The sequence below is a fragment of the Platalea leucorodia genome (assembly GCF_965183815.1).
Source record: "Platalea leucorodia genome assembly, chromosome: 4".
NCBI classification, from domain to species: Eukaryota; Metazoa; Chordata; class Aves; order Pelecaniformes; family Threskiornithidae; genus Platalea; species Platalea leucorodia.
Window position 1 is genome coordinate 14945541 of NC_138826.1, and position 26188 is coordinate 14971728.

Here is a 26188-nt window from a genome sequence, read left to right on the forward strand (position 1 = left end):
AGCGGCAGGGCTGGGAGCAGGGCAGGGGGGCCCATGCCGCCAGAAGGCATGGGGTGCCAGGCTTGGGGCCATCCCACCCCGGGGTGCCCAGGGAGCCCAGACCGTCCCGAGGTGCCTGGGGTGCTCAGGGACCCCAACCCGCCCGGAGTGCCCAGCGAGCCCAGCCTGTCCCAAGGTGCCCGGGATGCCTGTCCAGCCTGGGCTGGCTCAGGGTGCTATGAGCACCTAGGGATCTCATCCCAATTTGGGGTCTCTGGGGTGCCCAGGGTTTGTGTCCTGCCTGGGTGCCCATCCCACCTCGGGGTGCCCAGGGCACCCAACCCGATCCGGGCTGCGTGGGTGCTTCGGGTGCCCCGGGGTACCGCGGGTGCCCGTCCTGCCGGGGATGCTCGGGGTGCCGGGGGTGCTCGGGGTGCCCGTCCCGGTGGGGGTGCCGGCCGAGCCGTACCTTTGAGGTGGTGGTGGCGGGCGCGGTGCAGGCGGCCCTGGCCGCCGCGGGGCAGCGCGGGGATGCTGGAGAAGCGGCTCCCCATGGCGGCATCCGAGCCGGGCCGGGCCGGGCGGCACCGCGCAAGGTCTCTCCCCGGGGGCTGTGGCGGCGGCAGCGGCGGGGGGCAGCGCTCCGCCGGCCTCTCCCGCGCTCACTCCGACGCCGAGAGCCCCGCTCCTGCCCGCCGCCCGCCGGGCCCCATGCCCCCGCGGCGCCGTCGCCCTCCGCGGGGCCGCGCCGGCTCCGCTCGGCTCCGCCGCGGCTCGGTACGGCGGGGCGGGGCGGCGGCACCGCGGCCCCCCCGCCGCGCCCCGTCGCCATGGAGACAGCTGTTCCGCCCGGGGGGGGGGGGGGGGGGCGCCGCCGCGCGCCGCCCAGATGTGCCACCGCTGGCGCGACAGGTGGGGGAACGCGGGACCCCCTCCCGACCCCGCCGGCCCGGTGCCGGGCACACGGACCGGGGCCCCGTCCCGGCTCCCCGGGGTCTCGGCAGCCAACGCGGCCGGCCTTCCCCCAGAGCGGCGTGCGGCTCCGGCTTCCCCTCAAACCACAGGGGTGCCCGGGACCCACACCCCGGGGGGCAGCCGCGGGGTCAGGGACGTTACTGCCCTCCCCAGCCCAGGAGGAAAGCACCTCGTGGAGCGGCAAACCTCCAGCTCCCCGGGAGGATGCTAGGCTTGACCTCCCTCACACCTGCTGGCCCTAAAGCTGCTTCCCCAGGGCCAGCCCAGCGCCCTCCCAGCAAGGAAATTTTCGGCTGACCCCAGAACCCAGCCCCCTGAAAGAAGCTGCATCATGCAGGAACATCCACCCAAGCAGACGTGCTGTGCTGGGATGCGATTGTCCTAAAGCAATTAGGATTCTCATGGATGCAAATATGTCAGAGCAGCACTCGGTGGAAGACAAAGCAGATGGGCAAGCAGCTCCTTCTCCAGCCCTGGGGCAGGTGGACAAGAAGGCAGATAGTCAGAGGGGCAAGAAGGTCCCTTACTGGTCCCCAACCTACCCAGCAAGGTGGGTGGGTGCCTGCACCCACCACGTTAGTCGCCCCAGTGGCTCGAAGCAGTGAGGAGCTCCAGCCAAGCTCAGGGAAGTGGGGTAGGGTAGAAATGGGGTGAAGGGAAACGCTTCACTGGCAGGTCTCCTGTGAAGGGTCAGGAGCTTATACTGGTGAAGTGCTGGCACGGGGCACTGCCTGCACGTGTGGCTTCTGAAAGCTGCTGCAGTATAAACACATCCCACATGAACTGGGACCGCCCTGCATGGCTGGAGCTCTCTGTGCAGAGATGAGCCTCTGCACAGCTGCGTATTCATGAGCACCCGTGCTGCAGACACAAACTCACTCGTACCTGCACAAGCCATGCCCACGTGGCCCTCTCCCTTGCCATGAGAAAGAAGGTCCTGTGTTAATACCATGCCTGTCCACCACCAGAAGTGGGGCTCCTCTCCGCCCTGCCCACTCTGGAGCCATCCAGGCCAGTGAGTTGCTCCACGAAAGCAGCCAGGACCATACAGGGTGGTGAGGTTCCCCTTCTCCTCACCCCAGCAGCACCTCAGCCATACAGGGATTTCTGCTGTGATGAGCACAACCCAGGACCTGGAGGAGTCCTGTTGGTACCACATTAAAATAAATCCACAGCCGATGCTGGTCTATTGCATATTTACATTACCTTTTTCTTTGAAGAGGGCTGTAGGTTCTGGAGACACACACATTTGCAAGCTTCATCTGGAGCTTCAGCGAATGCTGAAGGCTGGGGGCAGCTTCAGTTCAGCTATGTCAGGGCTCTAAAATGTCTTTTTCCTTCCTTCTGTTGAACAAAAATTTAATGTTCAGCTTCCTTCCAAAAGGTGATTTTGTCCATCTCTCCACCCACCTTCCCCCCCCCCCAGTAAATATAAGAAAAGCCCTTCCTGGTCAGGGACCACACATGAACATTTTCAGCTTGAAAACAGTTACTGCCATGATTTCCCCAGGCAGAGAGCCAAAAGATCCACTGTTCTCTGAAACCGTTCAAGTACACAACTTTCAGAGGAGAAGAGGAAGCCTTCTGAGGTTAAATAATACAACTTGATAAGAAACATTTAAAATCTCAACCAAAATCTGATGCTGAAATCAAGATGAGGATTTCTTTTGGTGCGTGTGATGCAGGAGGCCAGGCTGAGGAATAATTACTGTCCTGCCCAGCCTTAGATTGCAAAACCATGGTTTTGCATCCTTTCTCATTCTCTCAGAAGCGGAAAGGGATGACCGTGCCAGTCAGAGTGCTGCCATGGTCGTGTGGGACTTGAACTCCTGCTCAAACAAAAGCCGCTCAATGTTCGGTGCTGCCAGTATATCGAGTCCTGCTCTGGCCCCATGCTAAGTCCACCAGCTGCCTCCACAGGCAGAAAGCTCGTGAGCAGAGGTGGGACAGAGATTAAGTGAGACTGAGTCACATCTTTCTTTATATCCTTTGTGAACATTGTATTTCCAGCCAGCTCATTACAGTGAGCCCACGAAGAAACACGGGACTGGAATGGCCCTTAGACAGGCAACTCCAGCTCCTCATCATACAGTACCTTCCATCCTGCTGAACCTAATTGTCTGCAACCAACAAAAAAAATCCCTGTTCTTTCTCAGTTCCTTTTCTCTAATCTCTCTCTGTGCCTGTCCTTGAATTGTAAGAGGTCTTGAGTAAGGACTGTCACTTTTCTGGGAAGCTTCATGTTTTATGTGGCAGAAAGAGGTGTCAGCATAAGGCAAATTATAATGGAAAGGGACATCTTCCCATTGTATAAAAGAGATCTTGAAAAAGGAAAGGTACCAGAGTTTTGGACTGGAGGCATAGGAGACATCCATATAATAGCACAGGGAACATTTCCGTGCAGTCATCCATTAAATTGCAGGCACTCACGTGTGCATCATGCACACTGCTAACTATGCCTTGTGTGATAGCTCACCACACGGTAGACCCGCTCCCAGAAGAACCAAGTGCTTTCTGCTTCCACCAAATCCACTCTGAGTTTTAGACACCAGGTACCAATTTAATCTTAGTACCATACTGTGAATATTAAACTACACCCCACATGGCTGATGATAGATTATGTGCTCAACCAGCTCCCTTTTCACCCTGGAGAACCAAGGTAAGGCATAGTTACATCAGTGAAAGGAGGAAGCCGTATAGATCTACCTTAGCAACATATTCAGCTTCTGTGAGGGATGGGCTTTGCTTTGCGTGACACCGCAGCCTGCAGTTAACACCGTGGGGAGGAATGCAAAACAGCACCGGGGTGTTGCTGTGATCGTACCTTGGTTCACTTTATCAAAGAGTCTTTGAATTTGCTCCTGACACTGGTTGGAGAAGGAGTGAGAAGGAGGGGCTGCTTGCTGCCCTTGCCAACTTATTTCAGCTCTTTCCGCAGCAAATGTTGAGCAGGGTGAGAAATATGCTCTGTGATCACAGGGGCCCTTGATAGACAAAACAGGATCACACTGATTCTGGGTTTTTGCCTTTTTCCTGTGCTGTAGCAACAAGGAGCCCTGAAACAGCTTGCCAAAACTGCAGGGTTTTCATGCCAGTAAGTCAGGGCGTTCTGTGTTTCTTAGTACTAGTGATATCAATTGAATTGGCTAATTAGGGACATGCAATATCTTGGTATCAATCCTGTCAGGTAGGGGGGGTCTGGTAGAGGGAACATGCTGTGTGACAGAGCAGGGTGAGTTTGCACTGAATTATAATTCCTCTCCACCTTCTGTATTCATGCATGGGCAGCTGACGACCAATTTGTAACTTGTGCTTAGAAGCTGATGGAGACAATGCAGTCAGTCCATGAACTTCATCTGAAATGAGCATCAGCTCCAGGAAAGGTGCTAACATCACGATTATCATTATGAACAAGGAGAAAGGCGCTGCACAGTCACATCTGCTCATGGAACAACATCTACTGCCTTAAGTCCCGACACCACCCATGAATTCTCTACCGGAAAGCTGGGTGCAAGGATGAGCTCCAGCTGTTCAGCTCAGGCATATGTGAAAGAGGAGAGAGACGGGATGTGGAGGAGGATTTGTGAGATGGCTGGAGGGTGGCATCTACATGCAAAAAGAGTGTGCTGGAGAGAGATGGCCGGACAGACTGCTAGGTTTAGTACATGGGGATGCTTTCAGACTGTGAAGGGAGCAAGATCAGATGAGCGCATTTGCACCTAAGGATTCCGGGTATTTTGCAAAGATCTCTAACTCTGAAGCCCTATGCAGCAATGAAGTAAATGTAGTTAAAAATTCCCTTTGCAAAGTCTGCATTTGTGCCTTCTAGGCACATCATCCCTCAAGGGGTTATACAAGAAACGAGGCAACCACAAACAAGGTATAATTATGAAGAACCACAAGAACAAGAGTACACACGAAGCCTGAGGCACCATTGCCAGAGACTTGGGCAAGCACATGTCAGAATTTACACCCTCAGAGGATGTTCAGAGTAGGAGGCGTGACCCAGGGAATGAGTGTCACAGAATAAAACACAGAGCAGTGAGTGGACGCTGCCCAGGTCCTTTTGGCTTTGAAATTCATGGGGTCCAGCAGCCTGGACCACTCACTGGCATGCATGTGAGTGGGGGTGCTAAGAAATCGGACATACAATGGCTTGACCACCTTTTACACACATTGGAAATGTTAATCTTAGCAATAATCCAAAGGGTTGAATGCCTTCCTCAGTCTTCCTGTTTTCCTCCATCTCCAGATGGAGAAACAGAGGCAACAAGCTGATTTGGCATACGTGGCACTTAAAGCAGCAAAGGGGCTGAGGATGGGGATATGCCATACATCCCTTCCAGAGCAAGGTTTGATCCACTGGGCCCTGCTGATTTCACACACGCATTAATCTAATTCTTTGCCTTTATATTGAAGAAGGATCTGCAAAAGAAATCAGCTGTTTTTTGATTTTCTGTAATTAAATGCCTGGCATTTAATTGCCACATCAACAGATGTGGAAGAAAAAGCCACACCTATCCGTGAAATGTACAGATCTGCATGCTGCAGGGAGAAAAGATCATTTGTGAGATATTCACTGCACCGAATTGTTGGGCTAATCTCCTAATTTATGTATTTTTAATTGCCTGAATGACAGTTGGCCAATGGCATTCTTGATGTGGCATGCACCACCCCAAAACGAAATGCCCTGCAGCCGCTACATCAGGAAGGTTTGCCCCCATTGCTGTCACCTCTGAAACCAATGCGGAGCTGGATGTAAGACTCAGATGGGACAGAAGAATATTGAGCATTATGAATTAAAATAGGACAGGATGAGAAGAGTCTGCTCTCAGTCATAGATGAACAACTTCTTGCCTGTGGGATTCTGTGTCTAACAGGACAATAGATTTCACAGCAGCAGCCAGCACATGCTGCAAAGATACTTCTAGAAATATTAGCTTAAAGTGAAGAGGGGGAAGAGATCTGTAGATGTAAAGCCTCATCAACATTTATAAAATGCTTAATCTCAGACAGCAGGCAACAAAAAGTCATCATGACAGGTGATCATCCAATTTGGTGCTTCTTCCCTTAGAAAGATAAATCCTAGGTCACCTCTTTTGTAAGAAATGTAGATACTTATTTTCTGTGAGTGGGATGGGAAAGAAATGTCCATCTTTCATGATACACTGGCTCTACAGTGTGCAGACTGGGAAAACATGTTTTGTACAGCCAGCTTGATGCTTCAGATTAATTCTTGTTTATTTTCTGACCTTTACATTAGCAGTTCTCCCATTCATCAGCACAGGATCTGCATGAGAGCAGAAGCTGCTGCCTGACCTTCAAGGCAGAACTGCAGTAGCACTTACATGACACACTGGTGCCTCATATATACACAGACATCCATCCTGGAGGCTGCTGGGAAAATTGATGCTTGTGCAGCCCAGCAGGTTCTTCTTCCTGATGGCATCAAGCTACTAGATTTACTTTTCTAAGCTTTTCAGAGCCTCAGCTCCATCCTGCAGGACAACAGGGTTGACTCCTGTCTTTAGTTAACCCTGACTGCCAGCATCCATCAGCCTGTCACTATGCCCCCTTCTCCTCCTCTGTAGAGACTAGCCCATGCCCACATACACACTTCATCCAGCCCACTCATATACCCTGAATCTCTGGCCTATTCCCAACCCTGCACCCCACACTATGCAATTCATACTCTTTCTTGTCCCACAAGCTCTGGCAAAGCCCTGCTTCGCTCTCATTCCCATCGGTTGTTCAAAGTCAACATTTTATTTCACATTTGCCAGAAAGGGAAAGCTTTCAGAAGAGGGAGAAAGGCATAGAGAGACTGCATGGACTTTTCTTAGAGTTTCTTATTCCTCCAGTCCTCCTACATTCCTCCCTCTCGTACTCTGCAGCTGCTAGGTTGAGATCTCTTCCCCTGTATCAACCACTTATTAAATTTTCCATCAAGCAACTTCATGGAGGGCAGCTCTTCCGTGCTGCCCCCCTGTTCAGAAGACACTTTCCATAAAAGCAAGCAAAGCCATTTCATTTATCTGCCTTAAAAATTAACAAACTCCTCTGCTGCAGTGCCCTGCAAGCCTTCCCCAGCAGTCAGTGTGGCTGTGCAGAGACCGCTGTTGACCACGATATCCAACATCCCAACAGCATCTCGCTCTGGTGCAACAGGGGGCACAAAATTCCACCCCATGATTTCTGCCACCGCAGGCTCATCCACAGCAGCATTTTTAGGAAGATGTGCACCCCGACTTGAAAGCACCATGCAATAGCAGAGATCTCATACTCAAGAGAACTTAATGCAACAACAATTGACCTTACAGTTAAAAATGTGTGCGTACTGTCCCACTCTAAGTTTGCTAACTCGAACTTCCAAGCCTTGCATCATGTAGTGTCTTTACCTGCCAGATGAAGGAGTCTTGCCCTCTCACAGGTTTTCCAGAACCAGATTCAGCTGTAGACATGCCTTTATATTATCACCTTTTGACTTTCCATTTCTTTCACTTGGTTGCTATATTGTCTCTGAAGCTGCTTCTGTGAAATACATACAAACCCAATAACTGCACTATATGAAGAGCAAGAAAAAGAGCAAAAGTAAGAGAATCACTTCCTTTGGATAATTGATTCCTTTGGGAAGTTCCATTTTAATGAACAAAGTCAGTGTGTTTATGCAACAGAGATCATAGTAAGGGTCTGACCCCTATACTGACAAGCAGAAACTGGAGAGCTTTTACATTTTTTAGCAGCCATTTTGCAAAGTGCTACGTATGGGTTCATTATGAACTACTCTCAAAGTCAATAATATGAAGACAATTATTAACAGGGGAGAATAAATAGAGTGGTTAGAAAATAAGAATTTCTCCCACACATACTGGTCATATTTGTTGAGCTCTGGCATGCAAATATTAGTTATACTCTTGCAATACTTAGGTGAGGAGGGTTTAAGTCCTTTTTAATTCAAGCCTATTGTACTCCCCACACGGGGGAACTCGGTGGGGCCTGCTGAGCCCCAAGCGTATGTTAGAGCAGCCCCAAGGCTGCTTCCTTCCACAGCAGAAAGCTTCAAGGGGCACATTTGTGCCATATCCCAGAGGCCCAAATCTCACCAGTAAGCTGGGGCTTACATGAAAGGCCAATACTGAGCAAAGGATATTTCCAAGGGAATCAGCTCCTCCCTATTTAAAGGGTTCTTTGATCTACAGGAGAAATCTAACAGGAATTTAGCACAGCTAATAGTCAAGCCTTTGATCTTCTCTTCAGAGTTCCACTGTCTGTCAGCCAGCCTGAACCCCTGCTTCCAGCAATATGAGCCAGAGATTCCTCCCTAGCACATTACAGTGAATTTACCAGCTCCATAGATTGACCAGTGTTGCAGGGGTTTTTGCTCCCATTCACTTTACTTTTGGGTAATTTCTCCTTGAAATATTTTCTTGGACAATGGGCCTTCCCTTCAGTCGCGCTTTCACATCTCTGTCAAGATGGTGGATATTTCTACTGAGGTGGCAGGCAGACCACTGGGGCAGAACATAGAGTCTGAGGGATATTTGCCTTCTAAAGAAGATCCTACATTCTTTGCAGATCTAAATGGGTTTCTGTTAAAGCAGGAACGAATCAAGACTTTGATGACAGATGCCAGTGCCAACCTCATATCCTATTTCTGCATCCAAATATTTGCTTTTAATTAAATTTACTGCCCAAATTAACAGTGGAGGTGCCCAGATTTCTAATTGGGTCATTGCAAGCCAGGTTTACATCATGCTAAGAAGTCAGCATCCTCAAGGAATATTGGGAAAAAACAAACTTTTACTAAATGTGGTCAGTTAGAGAAAGAGGAAGTGTGTTAAGGGCTGTTAGTCTGTACCTCTAAATGTGTTTGACGTCCTCAATACCTAAAATGGTGGTTTAGATTACCAAAGGGAAGGCACCCAACAGCTTTGGTATACTAGTCAGTAGTCAACTGTCAAGGTATTAAGCATGTCTTAACTCTACATGTTGTTTTACCTACAGGTGGAGTTATTTTACAGTAGTGTTTCCCAACCATATTGCACATGAGGACTGGTGATATTTTAACACCTTTTTGGTCCAGCTCCTTTTCCCCTTCAATGCATGGAAGGGCAGCTGACAGCCCCTGGTCCCACTACTAGCATGGTGATGGACCGACCTAATCCTATTCCTATCCAGACCCCTAAACCTTTCCCCATCTGGTTCCAGGACAGCAATGCAGCTTCACAGCCTCCAAGGTTTACAAACTCCAAATAAACTTAAAGCAATAAGAAAAGTCTGGTTTTTGATTTCCCAGTCTTCCACAGTCTGCAGAACATCCAGACAGCAAACAGCCCCCCAACACCACCATGCAGAATGACAAAAGCAGTGCCAACCAAGTCGGCCCTCTCACATCAGACTCAGCCTTAGACTGGTTGTAGAAAAAAGACGCATCCAGTACTTGTCCTCCTGACAAGCTCCCATCCCTGTTGGCCAACCCCTGTGCAGATCCTGAAGCTGAACACCACTTTCAGAGGTCCCCAGACAGGCTGACCAGGCTGCTCATTAATTCCCTCCTGGCCCCTGTGAGGAGTCCCAAGCGGATTGCACTGAAGTTGGCTGAATCTCAAAAAGATGACCTGGAAACAGCAGCAATGACCTTCTCTTCCCAGTCTACAGAGCCCTGCTGGTGGCACTGGATGTGCAGCCTGCTGGTAGCATCTGAAGTCACAGATTCTCTTCCTTGCTTTGTAACTCAAATGCTGGGAGCCAGCCAGAAACTCAGAAATGTCAGGTTTAGTATCGTAAAGCCTCATATTGATTCTCAAAGACAATTTGTAGTGCATTCATGATGGGAAGCACTTCTCACCACGAGAATATCAGGGACTGCTGAATTCAGCAAAACAGGTGCAACTATTTCTTTTTCTAAGGGTACAGTCCTATCCCAGCAGTGAGGACTAACCCCACAGGCAAATATCAGCCTTAATTTTGGCTTCACAGCCAGGAACAGCTAGCATGCATTTCAAAACTGTAATCTTGAAATGCACAACTAAATCAGGGAGGAACAGAGGAGAACACAAGTCCCCGACAGGGCTTATTTGAATAATCTTGCTGACAGATCTGTTCTTTTCTCAAAATTTCCAGTCTGGACAACAGATCACAATATGAAATCAGATCCTGTCAGTGGGTTCTGATAAATGGGAACATAAGGACTAAACACTGCCTTCCCGTCTGAATAAATACTCCGATTCGAACTGCACCACTCGTATTGTTCATGCTGTCGCTAAAATCCTGCAGGCAGCATTAGAGCCTAGTAACTGAGCATCACCCATCATTACTCACTTCATGAACAGATATAGATTTTCAGCTCTCATTTACTGACGAACATATTCCTGACATTATTATCTCTTCTAAAAGCCTCTGCATGAGTTTTGCCTACTGGATTCAAAAGGAATTTTTTTTTTCTCTGCCCATGAATTAATGGTGAGATTTTCAGGTCTCTCAGACATTTAGAAAACAAATTCCCCTTTAATTTTAAAATTACAAGTAAAGGAGAAGCTACTGCACTATTAGGCTAATTTTTGCAATATTTAAATGACTGCCTGTTAAAAACTTGCAACTCCTTTCCAGTCTGAATTTGCTGAGTTGCAAGTTCCATGTCAGTGGAGCTGGTTAGATGTTCTGTTTGATCCAGCAGGCAAAGTAGGTACTTATGAATTGTGGTTCCATCATTCAACCTTCTTTTCCACAAATTGAACAGGTTAAGGCCCCAGTTACAGCCTTAAGTATTTAAGGCCAATTGCCAAAGCAGGGTTTTTGCTTTTATATAATTCTTACAGTTCTTATTTTCACCCTCTCCATCTTTGCGGTAGTCAAAACCCTTTAGGGTGGAATCTAGCCTCATTTTGAGCAGGAATTCAATAGCAAGAGCTGGATTTGCAATGCTTCTGTCTGCTTCCAGAGCGCACTTCTAGCTAAAAGAGGACACAGGCAATAAAACAATGATTATGCCAGATGCAGAGATTGAGAATTTGATAATCTGAAATAACCCAAAATACAATCCCTGCCTTGCACTTATATGGCATAATCGTTCTGCTCCGCTGTTCAGGTCGGAAAGCTGTGGCTGGAAGCCAGCAAACATCCGAGTGAAGTCAGCTCCGGGCGCTGCTTGTAACCAGCAGCAGCAAAGCCGGTTTGTGGTTGTTTTGTGGCCACTGTTTGCTGGCTTGCTTCCCCCCAAAATCAGCTTCAATCACACAGAGATGATTTACTCCTAACGAGCAAGGGTGATTCTTGGCAATGAATATGGGGAGGCCAGACAAAAAGAAGAGGGCTGGGAAAGTGGAGGTGAACACCAGAAACGGGGCAGAGGCACTGAGCAGGCTGAGCTGAAGGTGCTGCTTCAAGGCTGGGAAATTAGCTGTAAGAAACCTGCTCGGCCATTAACTGCTGAGGGACCGTGGCTGCGACCAAGCAGGGGAGGGATCACTTCTCCTGACCCTCCTCACTCACCTGTACTGTCACTGCATCGTTGTTTCTGACATGGACCTCAAATATTTTCTGTAGTGCCCCTCAGAGTCACTACAGCATGGTGTTTTGCAGAGATGGACTGCCATCAGCTAAAGAAAAGGGAAAATTTAATGAGATTTAAAGACAAGAAATGGCCCAAAGGGGCATGTTCCCATTATAGAGAAGGGAGGAGAAGAGGCGAAGGGGGAGAAGGGAGTCTGCCTATGAAAGGTCTTAATGAAGGGACAGGGATTCATTTACAACAGCACATTTAATGCTGCGTGTGGTACCAAAGTCAAGACACTGAGTTCCCCAGGAGGTTTAATGCAGAACAGTTCAGGGGCATTCAGAGCTCTTGGAAAAGGCCCATACCCAGAGCACTGTTACTGCAGATAAAACCTGAAAGAGCAGAGGGGTGGCTATTACGATGCCACGGGATCCTATCATACCACACGATGTAATTCTAGCTATTTGCTTCGGAAAGGCAGGAGTGGTTAGACAGAGATGGGATGTTACCAAAGGCAGAGCGAGAAGATGATTATCCTCCGCAGGACACAAGGCACAGCAGGTAATTACTGCCTGTGGGACCACAAGGATTTAGCTTGGGACAGAGAATATGGAAAATTGCAATGTGCCTTAAAAGACCATTTCTGCTGAGTCCATGATTGTTAGTATTCAGTAAAGTTGTAAGTTGCAGTCCATAATCTTGTCTTCCAAAGGTATTTTGTGCTCTGCACTGAGGACCAGGACTGAGAGGACAGAGTTTGTTTTGTGAAGAATTGCCACAATCGGGTAATATCACATTTGTGTTCACAGCATTCTGGAGACACTCAGTACTATATAAATGTCATAAATATACACAGAGAAGAAGATTAATGGTGTGAGAAGATGGGACAGATAAAGTCAAGAGCTAGATGACAAGACAACCCTGCGACACAGAACTCTCATTTTGCTGGAAGATGAATTGCAGCTACTGTGAAGCACCAGTTTTAAATGTTTCAGGGATGTGTGTTTTAGCCCAGGTGGCCCTAGCATCAGTAGGTGAATGAAATGGTATTTTTATATCAGAACATGGATTTTACTTAGGATCAGAAGTCACTTATTACTCTGCAGAGGAACTGATGACCACACAGCAGTGTGTGTATACGCATACACTGGGTAACAAGCTCTCACAACTTTCATAATATTTAAGCCATTACCTGATCTCCAGATACTTGGAAAAGCTCCTTCTTTGCAGCAGATAAGGAGAAGAGCTAGGAGAGAAAGTTTTAATATTTGCCTGGATCATTAAAACACCTTCTTCACTGTTTCTAAACAATCCTGTCATCGTTACTCCTGAACGAACTGCCTAAAAAGATAGCTGTTCTCCACCTGAGCTACTCTGAACCAGAGGAGTCCATAAGACAAGATAGATTTTTATCTGGAAGAAAAGGCTTTCAGAAAAGCAGCAGCAGCTAGGGGTAGAGAGATGTCAGAGCCACGCAGCCCTTCCCACGTGGGCTCCATCCCAGGTGACAGCAGCTGCTGCAGCTGCCACCCATGCAGGGCCATGTCTGCTGGGATGAGGAGCGGCTGAGGCTTCATCCCTATGACTGCGCCGCTGGGGGCCAGGGTGGTTGGCAAAGGGGGCTGTCAAAGGATGTAACTAAAGGTTTCTGATGAGAAAGATCCACTGTTGTGTTTTTTTGTTTTTTTTTCTCTGCAGAGAAATGTCACAAGGAGCTGAGTTTTCTCTCTGTGACTCACTCTGAGACAAGTCTGGAGTCAGCACTGGGCCTGAAGGAAACCTGAGACAAACCCAAATCCCAACTGGATTAAATACTGCTGTATGTGATGGTTTACACCTTTGCAAAGCAGACATCACGCCTCGCTGCATGCACATCCTCCTCTCGCAGAGGCAGGGTTTTTAACCATAACTGTATATGAGAGTAAATAACTACACAGGGCACTGGAAGAGTGAATCTCCCACCTCACAGCACCAAGGAACGTGGAGACTTTTCTTGGGAAACAGCTTCATGGGTTACAGCACAGAGGAGCAGACCCTTACCACCACCCAGCCCCGCCAGTGGGATTGCTTCACTCCCAGTTACCAATCCAACCTCTGCAGTTTATTCGCAGTGCGTAAGAAAGAGTTAACATTGCTCTGCCACACTTTTAGCCCAGGAAATGCCTGATGTCTCTTAAAACTTAATAAGGATTTGTAGTTGAGACACATACATGAGATGAGCCTAAGCATCCTGAATGACAGCCGTGCTTGTGCTTCAACCTCCAGCATTACAGCGATACCGCAGAACGTCTGACAAGTGTATCACTGAGCAACACCACAGCAGGGCTGGCAGTGCTGATCTGCCCAGCACCGCTTCCAGGGATGCTCAGCACTCCTGAAAAAACTCCCTCTTGCCTCTGACTATGATGGGACAGACGGACGGACGGACAGACAGGCCTTGCAGCGTGCGGCAGTGCAGGGAGAAGCGGCTGCGAGCAGGCAGGAGCGCAGGAGCCGCAGCACCGCTCCGTGGTGACGGGTCCCTCTGCAAGTTAAGCACAAGGACGCAAGCTTGCTCTTTTTAAATGCACTATTTAAGACTGGTGCATCACTTTATGTTGCACCAAGAAAAGGTGTTTCCACACCGTTTAGAGGCTTTGCTGTGATCCCTTCCCTCTCCCCAGCTCTATTCCCTCTGGGTGCAAACAGCCCTACCTCCCCATTTTTAAAGCCCCTGCTCTACTGCACCAGAATGCACAGCAGTGACCTCGGGATGCTTCTTCATGACTCTACGCCTGACTAAAAAACACAGTCAGTTTTGCTTAAGGCCTTGAGTAAAAAAAAAAAATTATTGAGGAAAAAAATTGTGAATTTCCTAATAAAATTCTCTTTCTATCTTTACAAACTTCTTCCATTCCTGACACGTAAATTAGAGAAATATAGAATTACTCCTTACAAAAGATCTGTGACATTCATCAGTTTGTTTCTAGGGAACTCATACATCATTGTTTGTGCATCCCAGAAGTACTAAATTCAACCACGATCACAGTCAGTGCAGGTAGATTCATGTTATAACAACATATCTGTAGCCACAGGAGTGTTTTAAGAAATCTGTGCTATGGATTACATCTTGAAAACTCAAGAGTCCTTACCTAGTACCCCAAACGGTTACTGCCTGAATTGCTGGTAAGAGTCAACAGAAAGTTGACTTTGTGTATGACGTGTTCTGACTTCAACGTCGAACAACTTGTAGTGAGATACTGAAACATAATCAGGAGGTTATTTTATAAAGCCATATTCCCTATGGTTATATGAAACAAGATTTTATTATCTTACCATTGTTTCAACATAACAGCCAGGAGAAGAGTGACAGTAAACCAACGCGTGCATGGGATTTGAGCATTGGCAGCCAACGTCTGCAAGTCAAGTGCTCGTGCACCTGCTAACCAAGAGCATCTCTGGATGGTGGCAAAAAATAGGTGGCAGAATCAGCTTTCCACTGTGACTTACCTGAGTGTCTTTGGTGAATTGACGACACAGTACAGACAGAAATTTCAGCTTAAAAGCCACGAATCCAGCTATCAAAGGACTTGGTCTGCTTCCTGGAGTAGTCACACCAGACGAGGACTGCGTCAGCTCCAAACCCCAATGGCTGCAGAGGCCCAGGGTGACAGCGCTGAGATGTGTTTCATCACCCAACCTCCCTTTCCTTTTAAACACCTAAATAGTTTCTATGACATCTCTGCAAACTGAAGACAAACTGATCTCTCAAGAAAAGTTTGTTATCAGTGGTTTTCAGCCTGTAAAGTGTGGACTCCCCAGGGCTGGAGCTTAATTTTAAGAGTCTGAGAAAAATAACAAGAAAAGCTAGTTAAATGTCAGCAGCCTTACATCTGCTATCTGGGGCCTGCATCTCTGTTAGAAGATAAACGACTGTTAGCAAATCAGAAAAAGTCTGAAAATCACTGAGCTGGGATATTAAGAGATCAGCCTGATTCCCTAATTCTCCACCTTATTCCCTAATTCACTCTCAAGATGAGAAGAGACTCCATCTCAAATGATCTCGCTGCAGCATCAGCTCCAAGCCAAGCAGATAAATAGCCTTGCAAAAAGCTCTATCTCAGTGAGAAACGGTGTGATTTAGGTCAAGGTTGGAATAATGCAGAGATCAGGAAACAGGGCTTCCACATAAGCCAAAAAGCTAAGTGCTAATGGCCAGGAGAGCAATATATAATGAACTCTTAAGAAAAACAACACATAACTAACCCATATATTTCCTCACTGGCAGTCAGCTGCATGTTGGTGTTTTAATGAAGTTACAAGGCAAAACACAGGAGTATCTCATCTCCAGAGAACATTATTAGTGAAGACAAACTACACTTCACAATGCTGCCCTTATTTTTTGCTAGCATCTTATTAATCACTTAATGGTCATTACTCATTATTTTCTTAGCCTGGGCAGAGTACTCAGCTGTGCAAAAATACTCAGATTCAGGTGGTCCCTGCCCCATGGAGCCAACAGTGCTTTAATTTGTCTCTGCTGCTAGTGTCCATCAGGAGTTTGCATAGTGTTTGGAGGGAGGAAATACTGCCTATGTCCTTCTTCATGGGCAGTTGAAATGGAAGGTGACTTCTGCTGTGATAAATTGAAGATGCTGAAAGATTTCCAGGCAGTGAGGGGTAAAATACCCTGCCAGCTTTGCAGAGAAATAAGGCAATGATGCTGCTCTGTTGTCCTCAGATACCAGTGGGAGACTGGTCCCCAAACTGTCTGAAAAAGGTAACAGAAAATAAAGCTCAGTTGCAATCTGCTGGTCAAGTACAGACAGGCTCTCAGGGGTGTCTTGTCTACCTGTGTGCCCAAGGGTTAGCAACAGGCCCACCTGAACTACAGAGGAACAAGATACAGGTCTGCAGGCACTGTTGCCAGTAAAGGTGATTTATGGTGTTAACGGCCTTCACTTAAGCACAAGATGACATATTTCCTCTAAGCCTTGAAAAAGCATTAACCCTTGTCCTCTGAATAAACATGGCCAGGTGGAAGGGGTTTTCCAATTCACCAGCTGAGAGGTGTTGAAAACAGAGACCGGACCACAGTCCTCCCATGGTGACCTGGGAGAACATAGCTGCTCTCATGCCACAGGGATGCAGCATTTCACCAGTGACTTACTCATCCTCCCAGCACCCGGTGTGGGGGTCCATGTGGATCCACACTTAACCCCGTAAAGGGAAACTGAGGCAAGGAACACATGGTGTTCGGTACCTGCTCCTTGTGGCCATACAGTGCTCATTTTAACCAAATACCACGTGGAGATGGCATCCCCGTGTGGCAATTAACGAGCCAAGAAATTAGGGAGGAAGAGACATTCAGAGCTAAATTAATTTCATAGCTGTCTCCTGCAGTCCGAGAATGTGCTGGGCCAGTTCTGCACCCCAGTTTGTCCCAGGGTAACTCCACGGCCAGCAACAGAGGCACAAAAAGGAGCGGGGTGATAACTCAGCCTCCTGCAGTGCTGGTGGGGGGACCCCAACTGCAGCACCCACTCGGAGCAGGACAGTCACCACTGTGCCCTCGAGGCGGGTGCCAGAGTTGCTGTGCCTTTGCAGATCAATTTCCCCATTTTTAACAGGGGAAAATAAGTCCTTTTATTTTGTGCCCTTACATCATCTCAGGAGCAGCTGACCAACCCATGTAACAGTTTTCTAAAAATATTTTGCCTGAGGCAGATGTTCAGGACAGAAAAAATTCAATCCGGGTAATTAAATAATTTGTCAAAGTTATAAAAAACTGCAAATGGCTCCTAATGAGGTAACCCATCATCTCCCACTCCAAGGGCCAGGAGTGCTCCTGCCGGAGCCCTGGGGGCCCTTCCCCACTGCCAAGACAAGTGCTCATGGAAATAGCCTGTTTCCAGCAGAGCAACCTTTGGGACGGGTGAAATGGCTGCTCCTGGACACCGGCATTCCTCAGGGAAAGAGGGTCCAGTCCCAGCACAGAAAAGGGAGACCAAAGTGTGACAAAGCAACTCATACCCCCAGCAGCTCACTCATTGCTGGGGTTTGGGGAGGCCAAGGAGCAAGCAGGGTTACTGGCACAGCCATGGTGCTCCTGCCTCCATCCTTTGGGGATCAACCCAACAATGAGTATGGAGCTGGTGGCACAGACCGAGGGCGCAGCCCCAGACACACTGGACCTGTGCTGCTGGCTCTCTTCTCCCCACCTAAATATATGTACAAGGGCTTGCTCTGGATATGCACGCACCCCGAAGGCATGCATGCTGTGTGCACAGCATCAGTGCTGCTCCAGCATCACAGGCTCACGCACAAAACTGACCATACTGTTCTGCTGAATTTGTCCTGTTTTAAATGACCCACTCAGATTTTGGTGATGAAATCATCCTTTTCCCCAAAGCAAGAGTGACTGATGGCTGTGCTGCACCAAAAGGGCTCTCACCTATAGGGTGAGGGTTTCCTGCACCTGTACCCACCACCCTCTCCATCATCCAAGGCAAAAAGCCTACGGCTGGTATTTTACTCCCATAAAGGAGTGGGGAAGGGTGTCACCCTCCCTCCCCCGTGTTCTGCAGTGCTGAGGCAAAAGCAAAGGGTAGTCCAAGGTGGACATCCAAAAGATGCACTGAGGAACAACAGCTTCCAGCGCAGTTTTGGAGATTTGCTGCCAAGGAGCAGCTGCCTTCCTCCAAGGACGGTGCCCCTGTCCAACAGCCCCAGAGAGCCACGGGCAGCCTCGCAGCAGGCTCGGAAGGGTGACTACACCCCTGGGGGCATGGGGCAGGTCCCCTTGCTGGAGGAGAGGAGACAGATGATTTTAGTCCTTGTTTCTTCTTTGTTTCACCCTAAGAACTGAGTAATCAAATGTGCTTAGTTTTGAGAATCATTTTGAACGTTTGCCCACATCTAGCAATTTACTTACCTCAAGGGTCCTTTCTATCTCTCCCCAGCAAGCTTCTGATGTCTTTTGCTGCAAATTAAGGAATATTCCCTTTCTTCTATGATTCAACAGCTCCGTGTCTTCAGCTCTGAGTTACTGGTGAGATCCCAGATCACAACAGAGCGCAGTAATTACCCTGAGGCACCCTTTACAGACCTCTAACATCCAGGCCAGGCAATTGCATTTGGGAGAAGCAAAATTCCCTTGTTGCTTGTGCTGTCCAGAGGATGCTTCCTACTCTTTTTAGATCTTATTTTCCTAAGCTGTGAGGAACTATTTAGCCTTTACTATGTTTTTGCCCAGGAGAGCTGGAAAGGCAAAATGATTTCTCTAAAGTAATTGTTCTACAGAGACTGCACAAGACTTTCTGAACCCGAGTCAGCACATAAATGCAAGCCGTTAAATGAGAAACCCAACGAGCATTAAAGCAGCTGGGAACTGAGACAGGCTGCACCCTGGCTAAAAATCCTGATGCCCTATAACAGCAAAATGGAGGGGTCCTGATGTCCTATCATGGCAAAATGGAAACATTAGCTGATTAGCTGCAGGTTTTTATTGCTGATGGATGAACATTAACAGTCATTTCCACTCACAGGTAAAAGAGAACACAAATATTATGGTCGGTGCAATTGTATTTCATTAAAGTAATTGTGCGAGTTGCTGTTTAGATCGGAGGAGATGACATCGTGGCCCTGTGAGTCAGCGTGTGTCACACAGCCGCTGTATGTGCCTGTGAGCAGCTATAGGTACCCCTCCCCGCTGCTCCCTTTCGGCGCGATCCCATCAAGGCAAACAGCCCTGCAATGGGAGCCGGTGTGGGCAGAAAACTCAGTGCTGGCAGCAAGCGTACTGCAGTGGAGATGGTTCCTCTCTTTAACAAAATAGGTAAATGTAACACGCTTTTTTTTTTTTTTTTTCCTTTCCTGAACCCTTATGGAAACCTGAGCTGAGAAGAAATCTGAAAATGTTTTCAGATGAAAGCTGGGGAGAGGAAAATGATCTTGAATACGTCAGAAAAAAAATGAGCTTCCTTGTGCGGCAATGAGCTGTATTTACCTGTAAAATAAACTTTTGAGAGGAAAAGAGGAATTGCCTCTGGAATATTTAAAATGGACAGAAGATGATGTCCCAGTCCCATGGGACAAATAAGCCAGCTGCTCTGATTGCACCATGCTCTCTGACAGGGAGCAAGAAGGAGCCCCAGTGCAAGGGCCTTGGCCATGGATGTAGGCATGGTGCAAATGTCACAGTACAGGTATGACGTGTAGCCGAGAGCAGCTTTTGCCCCAAAGTGCCATGCCAGGCTTTGAAAGCTGTCGATTCTCGCAGCCTCCTGACTGAAGGGTTGGTCCTTTCAGCCCATTTTCATAGGGAAATCTGAGCTCGCGGTGATGTGGCATGCTCAGAGCCAGGCATGTGCTCCCTGCCCCCCCCCCACCCCACTCAGGGCTGGGGACCTGCTTCACCAAAAAGAAAGGGGACAGCAGCAGTAACGCAGCTGAGCTCATTTGACTCGGCCTGGTTTCTCCTGGCCAATGAATCACTCAACAGCTCCATCAGCAGAGAGGGCAGCTCACAGGCATCCACCGACAGCTCTCCATTGAGAATTAGCATCTCCGGGAGGGACGGTCCCAGCATCACCGGAGGCTGCCGCAGGCTGGCACATGGGACAGCCCTGAAAATGAAAAACTGAGTGGAAAAAACAGCTGCCGGAGGCTGCATCCATCTGCTCACCTAGAAAAGCTACCAACTGCCCCGGAATATAAGCACTGGGTGAGAGACAGACCTGTGAAAGCTGTGTGCCAGTGGAGAAACCCCAGCACAGGGTTTTCCCCCTGCCAGAGCAGCTCTCTTCCATCCCAGTCCTCCTGCCCCAACCGACTGCAGGCTGAGCTGTGTTCCCCGCCCTGCGGCAGCAGAAGAGGGGCAAAGGGAGACGAGCCGTGCCAGGAAGCCCAGGGATTTCCCAGGAGGAGCACCCCAGCCAAAAGAACACGATGGACCGTTTCCGGATGATCTTCCAGTACTTCCAGTCCAACTCAGAGTCTGTAATGAATGGGATCTGTGGGCTGTTAGCCCTGGCTAGCGTAAAGATGTATACCTGCTTTGACTTCAGCTGCCCCTGTCTGCCCTGGTACAACATGGCATATGGTTTGGGGATCATGTTTGTACCCCCAGTCGCCCTCTTCCTCTGTGGCCTCATCCTCAACAGACAGTCCCTGGTGATGCTGGAGGAGTGGAGGCGACCACAGGGGCACAGAAAGAAGGACCTAGCTGTCATCAGGTAGGGTTTGCACCGAGAGTGGTGTTCCTCCTTTCACCTCCTGCTTTGCTGTCTCGCCTCCATAGCTTTGATCCTCCTAGTAATTAATTTTCTTCTAAGCTCAGCTCCCGAGACCTTCCCCCATGAGCCTGGAGGGGCAGGGGCATGGTAAATGCATTTACAACAGCAGAAATGAAGGCAGAGCCTCATCCCATCCCAGCGAAGGAGGGCAGGAGTGCCTCAACACCAACATCTGGATTTATGCTGCCACCCTGGGAAACTGCGTTGCTGCCTGCCCTGTCGTGCACCCACAGGGTTTCTCCTGGGGCTTACACATGCAAAAAGATGAGGCATTTCCACTTAAATGTGCAGAAAGAGTGGCATTTCCATCACAGTCATTCTTTATTGACAGCCTTGTGGTTTCCCTCACTTCAGTAGAGTTTTTACTGACTTACACTGGTGGAAGGGAGGGGAGAATCACATTCAATCTGTTACATACAAAGTTATACCCAGTGCACAGGCTGGCACAGAGTGGGGCAAGAAAGGCTGCAGGGAAAAGTGATTTTCCAGGTAGAAACTGAGCTGATGAGAAAGGAAAGAGTGAATGAAGAAGAAAAGGGAGAGCTGACAAGGATTTGTGCATGGGAGACATAAGTATACGGTTGAGGCAAGCACATAATGAGAGGACCGTGCACTGCATTGAATGCAGACAGCACGCAGGGCACTGCAAGCGCTGGCACAGATTTTACTGGGAGGCAGCACCAACAAGGAGATCCCAGAGCAGAAGAGGCATTAGCTGGAGCAATGCTGGGGACAGTCCCAGGAGTCAGCTCCCTGGCTCCGGGAGGGCTGCTTGGCACAGGGCAGCCTGCATCCATCATGGCTCTGGATGAGGAGAAACCTCCCAGCATTTGCCCACTCACTTCTCTCTCTCCTGCCCCAGGTACATGTGTTCCTCCATCATGCAGAGAGCCACGCTTGCCCCTGTCATCTGGATTGTAGTCACCCTCCTGGATGGCAAATGCCTAATCTGCGCTTTCAGCAGCTCCGTGGATCCCAAGAAGTTTGTGGGCTTCGCCAACGCCAGCCTGGAGCAGGTGCAGCAGCTGCTGGCCAAGGTGCCCTGCAAGGAGGACGAGCTCATGAGGAACAACACGTCCCGCAAGGCAGTGTCCCGGTACCTGCGCTGCTGGTCCCAGGTAGGTCACTGCCGGCAGAGCGCCCCGTGTCGGTGAGGTGCCCAGGGCATGTGTCCTCTGCTCCTGCTCTTCTTTGATTTGTCATTGCTTCACCACGGTCAGGCTGGGAGCAAGACTGCTTCTTTATGCCCCCAAATGTTGCCACCCTCAGTGATAATCTCCAGCGTCACTTAGGTAGGGAAAAGGAAGAAAATAAAGGATGGTTTAATTAACAGAACTTTGTTTCTAGAAGAACCAGCAACTTCTAAACCTAGATAATAAAAAGCAGGTTGCAAGGAATATAGGTGTCTCCTAAGGCCCTGCCCAGTGTCAGAAGACCTTTCTAACTACTAACGTCACAGATAGGACCCGTTGTGTTAAGGAGAGTGCAAGCTGAGACAGACGAAAGCAGCTTGCTGAGGAACCATAGGAGAACAGGACACGATGGGGAGTGGAGCCCTGGCCGGCCCCTGCTCTTGGTACAGGAGTGCCAGGTCAGGGATGAGGACCGGTGGGAGGACATTGAAAGCAAGCCCTTCCTTCTTATGAAAGGGAGCCGCCTGTAGTCTGGGCTGTCTTCACCCTGCTGCCCGGACTCCTGGGCCCTGGAGCCAGTGTAGGTGGCAGACAAAGATCTCACTGGAGATAAGCGAGCGCCAAAGGAGAGCACTGAAGTCCCCTTCCCCTGGGACACTGCCTTGCTCAAAGCAAATGCCTGGTTGCTCCAGGATGACTTTGCAAACAGTTATCTTACTGAACTATCGATGCACAGGTAAATGTCCTATATTCACTGGGAGGAGATTACACTGACCCTCTAAGTGCAGTTTGGGGGTGCGGGACTTCAGGGACAGATCAAGGATGGCAGTCCAGATATGCCACATCCCCCCTCCAGCCACACAAATTCCCTGTCTTGGTAATACAGGCAAACAGCTCATGCCTGTCCTTGTGCTTGTCTTGCTCCTGTTCCACTGCTTATTTCTTATCACCCAGGCACTCGGCTGGAGCATTTTGTTGCTCTTTATCACAGCAGCTTTCCTTGCCCGCTGGCTCAGACCTTGCTTCAACCAGGCCACCCTCCTGCAGGCACGTCACTGGAGCAACTACATTGACATCGAGCAAAAGATTTTTGAGGAAACCTGCTGTGAGCACAGCCGGCTCTTTGCTCACAAATGCATCCTCCACTTCTTTGAAAGCATGCGGCAAGAGATCAAACTGCACAGCTTCAGCTTGCCTCAGGAGGAAGAGGGGGTTGAAAGAGAGGAAGATCTTCTCCGGGGCATAAGACATCAGGACCAGGTGAATAAACTTCTGAAAATGTGGTACTATGAGAAACCCCCCCTGGATGTCAGCCAGGTGACCCAGAGGCATCTCCTGGGGCGAGAGAGATCCCCTCCGCCCTGGGCAGATAGCCCCGGTACCCGGTCCAAATTCCCCCAGCACACCGATGTGTAAAGGGGGCTTTGTCCTGCAGACCCTGAAGGGGCACTGCCATACCTTTGCACAAAGCAAGGACCAGCGGGTAGATGACAGCAATGCTCACATCTTCCTCCAAAACTCCAACCCCAAAGGTTCCGCTCCAGGGCGTGCCTAGCAAAACTTTCAAAATAAACTAGCTCTGAAGAGCCAAAGGTCCCAGACTCAGTCACTGTTAATGACATTTCTCAACCAAGGGCTCTGCATAGCACTTTTGTCATATTAAAGAGTTTGCAGCTCCTTACAGCTGTGATAAAACCCTTCTGGCTCGAGGAAGGATTTAACCAAGGCAGCAACACCTGGCTGCGTATGCAAACCAACCGGAGCGGCAGCTTCACAGAGGTGTGAGGCGCTCCTGCCCGTTTCAGTGAAACCTGGTTCAGAGAGTTAGCAGTGCTGACACTGAAATGATTTCATTGGCAACTCTTTTAGTACCACACCAACATGTTTAGTCAAAAAGGCAAAACCACCTCCTACATCTTCCCATCTGCTGAGAGCTCTGGCTGCCCCCGGCCCAGCTGCCAAACCGTTCAGCCTCCCTCTAACAGCCCGTCAATACTTCCATGCATTTTCAAAACAAAATATGGCAACGCACTGTAATTCATGGAGCAGCATAAATTTAATTGAAGATACCTCTGGATAAGTGTCCCTAGATTGGGTTGGATTTGCAGAAGGAAAAGCAGATGGAGGCTTTGCTTACCATATCCAGAGCCACAGGACTGTGCTGGGGTTCAGGTGGCTGCTCTAAGCACCAGCATCGGGCCATGGAAAGGACACACTGACTCTGCCTGAGAAGTCTGAACACAGATTTTAAACACTCCTCTGCTAGATTTTAGTACAAACCAATCTATCCAGAGGATCATCCTTGCATCACCCAGTTGGGCATTTCCATCCTTAGTTTCAAAACTGTTTGAATGTAACCTTATCTCTGAGCCTCTAATGCTAATTACTTTCTTAACCTGCCTTTTTCCAGCCCCTGTTGTAGATGGTGCCAACCATGGTGCCAGTTTGACTGATATTTCTGTCCAGCATTGCTGCTTGGATGCATTAATCTCTTACTGCAAACTAACCCAGTACAGACACATATATTCCTCCAGGCTGAGGCTCACACTGATGCCCACTTTGTCCCTGGGAGTGAGGGGTGCAAGGTGGAGGGACTGTGAGGAGGGGGGTGTGAAGAAGAAACGTCTCCTTGGCTGTACAAGGATAGATGGGGCAAGCAGGGCTTCCAGTAGGAAAGAAGAGGGTGGGAAAGGGGCAAAGAAACCTGACACCACCTTGTGACTAAATCCAAAATGAGGAGTCGAATTGAAAACACCTATTAATCCCCCAAATTAACTTGTCGAGCTGCTGGGAAGTGGGTGACCTCCTCCCCAGGATGTTTGTGTGCATGGGGTCAGAGAAGGAGGAGATGCTTGGCAAAACACAGGGAGGCCAAATAACTCCATGGTCCACCCGTGGGCACCCTCTGCCAGCCAAGGCCCAGCCAGGAGCTGCGGGGTGCAGAGGGATGGACTGCAGAGCTTTTCTTATTTGCATAACAAAATCAGCTCTGGCTGAATCCCTGAGCTCCCATGGATGCGCTCAGAGAGGGTACAAAGCCAGCTGTGGCCCGTGCTCGTTGCGAACAACACCGTGGTCTTCCCACCAGGAGGTCTTTAGGTCCAAGGACCTTCTGAGCTCTCTTTTGAAATCAGCACTGCACTTTGGATTTCATCTCTGGTTTACTTTTATCAGACACGCCATCACAAATCTCAGGCTGAGACTCAGCTGGGACTCACCACTCCGCCCTAGTCAAATCGGCTCTTTTCCTAACCAGCTCAGAGCAGAGGTCCGCAGCTCCCCTTTGCATGCTGCTTTCCATGTTCTCAGATTTTAAGTCATCCCAGAGTGGCCACAAAATACGAAATGCAAAAGAGGGGAAGAGGAAGAGCTTTGTTATCTGTATCAGGAGGGAGAAAACCAGAGGATTTAAGGGTGCTGCCATAGACTTCTGCATGTCTACAAAGGCTCACACACTTCTGGGAGGGTCAGTCTGGTCATGGGATAGCTCCAGTTGGACAAGGCCACACGTGTTCATCCCTCCCAGCCTCCCTGAGTCCCATGCTGTGTTCCCCTTTGAAGCCAGAGAACTCCTCCATTGTGGAAAATGGTATCTGGCACCCCATGACGGGACAAGAGGCAACAGGCACAAACTCAAAATGCAGGGAATTCCATTTAAACAGAAGAAAACACTTATTTACTTTGAGGGTGAGGGAACAGGCTGTGCAGAGAGACTGTGGCACCTCCATCCATGGAGATATTCACAACCCTATTAGACGTGTCTCTGAGCATGTTTTGAGCAAGAGGGGTGGACCAGACAATCTCCAGAGGTCTCTTCCCACCAGCTCTGCTAGGAATGTGTACCCTCCTGTGGAAGTGCAAGCAGAGAGGGTATTTCACAAACTTCAGCAGCTCTCTGTCTCTCAGGGCTGATGCCTGACATGTCTGACGTGCTCAGGGATCCTCACCTGCCAAAAGCCCGTGAAACAGCAGGGCTGACTGCAAAGACAACTTCTCCAATCTCTTCCCAAACTCTCCTGATGGGAATTGTGACCGTTTTCATGTCCCTCCTCTCTATATCCTACATTGACTGGGACACACAAAGCCCTCCCTGACTCCCTGGCTCGGCATCTGCCTTGGCATCCAGGTGCAGGACCCCACGCTGGGAGGGACTTGGGCATGTACCCTCTCGCCCAGGACCTGGTTTCCAAAGCATGAGCAGGCTGGGATTGTGGGAGGAAGCACCGGCTCTGCCTTCGCTTGCAAATTTGTTGGTGTGAACTTTCTGTTGGCAAGCTCACGAAAACAAGGTCCTCCCTAACAAGGCAACACGAAACAAAGACCCAGGCATT

At 49.1% G+C, this 26188-nt stretch overlaps 2 protein-coding genes across 2 annotated transcripts in view; one reads left to right on the forward strand and one right to left on the reverse strand.

Annotated features, from left to right (window-relative positions):
- Positions 1-533, reverse strand: part of NEURL1 (neuralized E3 ubiquitin protein ligase 1) — a gene marked incomplete at both ends in the record, with an annotated part of 166501 nt that extends 165968 nt beyond the window's left edge. Inside the window, one exon of the mRNA XM_082308917.1 lies at positions 449-533. Within this exon, the coding sequence (XP_082165043.1) occupies positions 449-533 (85 nt within the window). The remainder of the gene's footprint in view (positions 1-448) is intronic.
- A 19844-nt stretch (positions 534-20377) lies between these two features.
- Positions 20378-23273, forward strand: CALHM3 (calcium homeostasis modulator 3; the record flags this gene model as incomplete). The annotated part of the gene is made up of 3 exons (XM_082310137.1): positions 20378-20664; positions 21587-21842; positions 22812-23273. 3 exons carry the CDS (start codon positions 20378-20380, stop codon positions 23271-23273), a joined length of 1005 nt encoding a protein of 334 aa, XP_082166263.1.
- Positions 23274-26188: the final 2915 nt, after the last annotated feature.